The sequence below is a fragment of the Helobdella robusta genome (genome assembly GCF_000326865.2).
Source record: "Helobdella robusta unplaced genomic scaffold HELROscaffold_23, whole genome shotgun sequence".
NCBI lineage: Eukaryota > Metazoa > Annelida > Clitellata > Rhynchobdellida > Glossiphoniidae > Helobdella > Helobdella robusta.
The window spans coordinates 2,072,082-2,078,571 of NW_008704216.1; the positions used below are offsets into that span (position 1 = coordinate 2,072,082).

Sequence of the window (6,490 nt, forward strand, 5' to 3'; positions counted from 1 at the left end):
ACTAGTCATAGTTGATTGATTAGTTGATTGACTGATTACTTGATTGATTGATTGATTACTTGATTGGTTGATTGATTGATTGATTGATCTTACGATCGATTGGTTGATTGATGATTGATTGTGAAAATGGATGAATGATTGAATGAATGGATAAAGAAAATAATGGATGGATGGAGGTTGAATGATTGAATGAATGAATGATTGAATGAATGGATGGAAAAAGTGAATAAATACACGACCAGGAAGATAACGTATGAGTGAAGAGATATGTGGTTAGATTGTAAAATATAAAATTTGATAGATACAAAAGACGAACAAGTGTGTGCCCAATCCATTTACACAGAATGGATGAATTCATAAATAAATGAATATCTGGTATAGGAGAATTGAAAACAAATGCATGAATCTAGGAATGGAAAAGTGAATGTGTGTATAAAATAATGTTGTAAGTGTGAATGGGTGCATGGATTCTTGAGAACTGTGAATGAACTAGTGAATGAATGAGTAAATGTATGTGAAAAGATTGAATGGATAGATGCATGGATTCACGAGAAATGTGAATAAAAAGTAAATGATTGGATAAATAAATGTGAACCAGTGAATGGATAGATGCATGGATTTCTGAAATATGTGAATGAACTGTAAATCAATGATTAATGGATGTACAAGAAAGTGAATTGTTAAAAATCCCTGGGGCATGAATGGAAATATAGATGGATAACCTATCCTTCCTTCACAATCACATGGAAGCAGGCACATGTGAAGAGCGACTGGTAAAACAGGAGCAGATGGATAAAAATATTTGAATAAAATATGGACAAAATTTATGATTGAAAAAGTGCTTGAAATGCGTGTGTGTGTGCGTGTGTGTGTAGTGTGGTGTGTGCGTGCGTGCGTGTGTGTGTGTGTGTGTGTGTGTGGAAAAACTGAGAGTGTATGCGTGGGCAGACGTGCCTAAATAGGAACAGTTTTAATAAATGATGGATGGATGCGTGTTTGCGTGTGTGTGAGCGTGTGTGTTTGTGTGAGTGTGTGTTTGTGTGCGTGTGTGTTTGTGTGTGTGTGTGTTGTTTAATGTGTGATAGATGGGTGAGTCCTTCCTTGTTTGTTTGTGGAATTTAGATTAAAAAAATCTATACATTGATTTTGAAATATTATTCACGATAATTTTTTCCTTTTTCAACGTTACAAAGGTTCTGTAGGAAGTTTATATTTGCACGTCGCAAAATGTGCCAGCAACCAGAATCATAACAATCTCATCTACAATGAAAAATTCACAAGCGGTGCCGAAACTGTAAACAGTCAGTGGCACATCAACAAAAACAACATTGACATCAACAACAACATCAATAACATGAATCATAACGTCAATAACATCAACTACAACGCCAATAACATCAACTACAATGCCAAAAACATCAATCACAACGTTTTCAGCAAGAACAACATTTACCGCGAAACTGCTACCGACAACCGCAACTACATTATTCGTTTAACCGATAAGATACCGACTATCATCACTTGCACATCCTTTTCGGGATATCCCGAGCCAGATATTCGTCTGCTCATCAGCAGAAGGAAAAATCGCCAAACTCCATTTCTGCTATCATCTACGTCACCATCATTTTCATCATCGTTCTTTCCATATCCGTCGTCATCTTTCTCATCATTTTCCTCATCATCTTCATCTTCGTCTTCACCATCTTTGACGTTTTCATCATCTACATCATCATCATCTTCAACATCTTCATCATCTTCACCATCTTCGACGTTATCAGTGTCTTCGAAAGATATGCCTTTTCAAAAATCACCACTGTCTTCTTCATCGTCATCATCGTCACAAAGTTCATCATTTTTATCACCATCATCCTTCCCATCATCATCAACATCACCATCATCATCATCATCAACATCACCATCATCATCATCATCGCCGTCACTATTGTTATCATCCTTAAACATATCAACGTACCAGCCGTTCGTGGATATAACACATTTCTTCCCAATCTTCAAATTAACCCCGCTAAAATCAGGAGTGCAGGGATTGAGGAAAACTATCTACAAGAGTGAAAGAATGAACTTCAATGACGATTGCCACAACAATAACGACAACAACAACAATACTACTACCACAACAATTACTAATACTCAAACTAATACTACCACTACTACTACCACCACCGATAGTAGTAGTAATAATGGTGGTAGTGGTGGTGCTGCTGCTGGTTGTAGTAGCAGTAGCAATAGCAGCAGCAACAAAAGTAGTGGTTGGCTGGTTAGTAGTGATGACGATGAAGCAATTTTGAAATGTGTGGCCCTGGCGAATAGATTGGAAGCCGTCCACACAATGGTCAAGCTTGACGTAGAATGTTGGTTTTCACAGATTTCTTGATTTAACAGTATTTCTTTGAATATTTTCAAAAAATTTAAACGTTTTTCAATAATTTAACAGAATAACTGTGGTTTTCTTTGATCAAGTGATACGTTGCAGTTGAATCTGTTGATGAATTTTTAATGTCGACTTATTTAATCAATAAACAGGCTAATATTCCTTTTTAGTAAATTACTAACAAATTACTTAATGTAATTATAATTAGTAATACTGCTGCTTTATAAGCTTGTAAGTGTAGCTGAGTAATAATATCATTAACATTTTTGTTCTTTGTTGATAGTTAATATATGGATTCATCATTTTGAAATAGAATCTACCTTTATGCCAACATTTCATCATCATCTCTTTCACCAACATTTCATCATCATCTCTTTCACCAACATTTCATCATCATCTCTTTCACCAACATTTCATCATCATCTCTTTCACCAACATTTCATCATCATCTCTTTCACCAACATTTCATCATCATCTCTTTCACCAACATTTCATCATCATCTCTTTCACCAACATTTCATCATCATCTCTTTCACCAACATTTCATCATCATCTCTTTCACCAACATTTTACCATCATCTATTTTCACCATTTTGTTTATAGATGCGCCAAAAATTATCTGCGAAGACAACAGGGCCTATCCAGACGAGAAAAACGTTGCCCTCAAATGTTTGGTTACGTGCAAACCCACCCCCACCACCATGTTCTGGGTGGTGGATAGCACAGGGAGTACGCTACAAGAGGGGCAGATAAGGAATGGTCTTTGGACCGTATCGTTGGTTTGTTTGTGAAAATTTTAAATAATTTTGAATAATTTTGAAAAATTACAAATACTTTTAAATTATTTTGATTAATTCATGAATAATTTTGAGTAGATTTGAATAATTTCATATGATGGACTGGTTATAAAAAAGAAAACATTAAAAATTATAAAGTCAAATAACTTTGCTTTAGCCAATTTGAATTTATTTTTTTTGGATACGGAATAATATTCGTTATCTTTAGCTTTCATAATATTCTTGGTTCAAAAAATTATTATTACTTCACGTACAATCAAATAGATTTATGTAATGTGATTGTGTTTGTCAAGCACCAGTACCGTCTAGAATATTCCTTCATTTCATTTTCCTACTTCATACTCTTCCGATTGTCATTATCACCATCATTCTCTTCCTATCGTCATCACCATCATTCTCTTCCTATCGTCATCACCATCATTCTCTTCCTATCGTCATCATCACCATCATCTTCTTATTGTCATCATCACCATTAGTGTAACAACGTCATTATTATCCTTTATCACCGTGTAAAATCATCATCATCATCATTTATTATCCTCGTCATCATCATCATCATCAACATCATCATCATCTTCTTTTTTTTCATCATCATCATCATTATCATCGTTCTTTGGTAATAACCCTCCAATCATCATCGTCGTCGTCATAAACATAGGATTATCATCGTCATCATTAACATAGGACCATCATCATTATCATTAACGTAGAACCATCATCATCTTCCTCATCACAACTACTGTCATCACCGTCACTACCACTACTACCACAACAACGACAATCATTACCACAACAGCCTCAGTCGGCCACATCACAACTCGTCCAGCTATTCATCCGCCAAATAGTTCCCTCCAGGCACTACTTCGCCAAGTTCACACTCGTCGTTGAAAATGTCGTTTCCGTCAGCAGTGCAGATGTCAAATTACATCCACGTTAGTAGGGATGTGCTAGTAAATGTGTTGGGATGGGAGGTTTAGCGCCATTGAAAAATATTAAAGGGCGCTATACAAGTTTTCTAATAAAAACAATAATAATAATAACAATAATAATAATAATAGTAATGATAATGATAATGAGAACGATCTTTTATTCAGCAATAAAAAATAAATGAAAATCACAGTACAAGTAAAATAAAATATTGAAATAAATAAAATAAAGTGTCAAATGCAATAAATAGAGTATTAATCTAAGAAGCTCATCATTCGAGTCGAGTGAGTACGACCAGAGTTTAAAAATGATTCATTTCACATTATAAAATGATTCATTTCACATTATAATAATAATAATAATAATAATAATAATAATAATAATAATAGAATTAGTAATTGGATATCGAACTAGTAGTAGTGATAACGTTAATAGCATTATTAGTGCTAGAAGTAGTATTACTTAAAAACAGTTAAAATTAAAAGTAGTAGCAGTAGTAGTAGTAGTAATAGTACAACTATCAATATTATTATTATTAGTAGTAGTAATAGCAGTAATAGTAGTAGTAGCATCATAAGTAGCATTTTTGGTGGTAGTGGTAGTAGTAGTAGTAGTAGTAGTAGAAATAATTGTAGTAGTAGTAGTAGTAATTGTAGTAGTAGTAGTAGTAGTAGTAGTAGTAGTAGTAGTAGTAGTAGTAGTAGTAGTAGTTATAGTAGTAGTAGCAGTAATAGTAGTAGTGGCAGTAGTGGTAGTAGTAGTAGCAGCAGTGGCTGAAATAAAAAGTGTTTTTTTTTATCACCGATTTAAGTAAAAGTACAGTTTTGGAAGTAAGAATAATCCTGGCAACGGTACTAATGTTACCGGCAAAAAATTCATTTTGAATTCATTTGGGTAGAGAAATATGTTGTAACTTTCTACCTAGTACTCACTGTCCTTTCAAGAATTACTAAGTGTTTATTATTTTATAATTAATCTCGTTATCAATGAGCATTTAACTAGCTGGATAATTTGGTATAAAAGTTATCAAATACAGTTAATGATACTGTTAGTATCAAAAACATTTGTGGTTTTCAGAATTTTTTAATTTTTAATTTTTCGCGGATTTCAAATTTTTTTCAATAATTATGCCATAGTACAAATTACTTTTATTTTCTCTCGTACTATGATGGAGTAACAGAAATAAGAAAAATGTTGTAAGCAGTTTGCTAGAGTGAGGTTAGATACTTTTGAAGTAATTACAGTGATTTTGAAGTAAATTTTTTTAGTAATCAGTTATAGAAATAGTTACTTTTGAATTAGTAACCAATGTTTTCGTTCTAGCAAACAAAACCGGCAATAAAGTCAGCCATTGTAACTTTGTTGTTGTGACTGTAAGAATGAAATTTCAGGAAATTTTTTACGATGTGACATTTTTCGTCGTAGGTGAGAGGCAGAAAAGTTTGATTCATCTCGACAGCCATCTGCATCATCACAACAACAAAAACGAAAATAAAATGAACAACATCGCCAGCTACAGACACACGTTCGCTAGTTTAAACAACAACGAGTTAGACGATAACAACAACAACACAGACAACAGGAACAACAACGACAACATCAACAACAACGACATTAACAATGGAAAAAGTTTCAACGAAAAAAGCATGAAAAACATCAATGACAACAACATGAACAGCAACAATGACGACAACGACAACAGCCACAACAACGACGACAACAGCCACAGACACCAGCGTCCACACGTGGCAAACACCAAACTGTCCAGGGAACTGCCCAGCGGCCTATCCACTTCAGCCCATCTCGCCAGAGGGCCATCTAGACATCGGAAATTTTTTACAGTGACGTCATCATGCGATAAAATAATTCACCCGTTCTCAATTATAATGATTATTATTAATAATTTATTATAAATTAATTAATAATAATAAGTATTATTATTGTTGATTACAATAATAATAATAATAATAATAATTATTATTATTATTATTATTATTATTATTATTATTGCCTAATTGTGGTCGAAATTTGATTTTAAAACGTGTAAAAAATAATTATAATTGTAACATTAATTCTTCAACTGTAATTATTTTAATTAGATTACAGTCGCCATAATTACACTAACCATTTTTACATTTGCCATCATTACAATGACATTCGTAACGTCAACGAAACGATTTTAGTAAAATTACAATGCTATCTGACGATGATTTCCGCTCTGTATAGCTATTCTTCTAGTCCTCTTTGTTTAATTTTCACGTGTTTTGTTTAAAAATAATCAATATTTGGCAAAAAAACATTTATTTAATAATATTTTAAGTATTAATTAATATTTGTTATTATTATTGTTGTTGTTATTGTCATTATTAGCTTTCAT

At 33.1% G+C, this 6,490-nt stretch overlaps 1 protein-coding gene across 1 annotated transcript; it reads left to right on the plus strand.

Moving 5' to 3' along the window:
* Positions 1-1,085: 1,085 nt before the first annotated feature.
* Positions 1,086-6,026, plus strand: HELRODRAFT_172391 (hypothetical protein; the record flags this gene model as incomplete). The annotated part of the gene is made up of 5 exons (XM_009019047.1): positions 1,086-1,089; positions 1,194-2,369; positions 2,993-3,168; positions 3,983-4,118; positions 5,539-6,026. The coding sequence occupies 5 exons, from the start codon at positions 1,086-1,088 to the stop codon at positions 6,024-6,026; spliced, it is 1,980 nt and encodes a 659-aa protein (XP_009017295.1).
* Between the last annotated feature and the right edge of the window lie 464 nt (positions 6,027-6,490).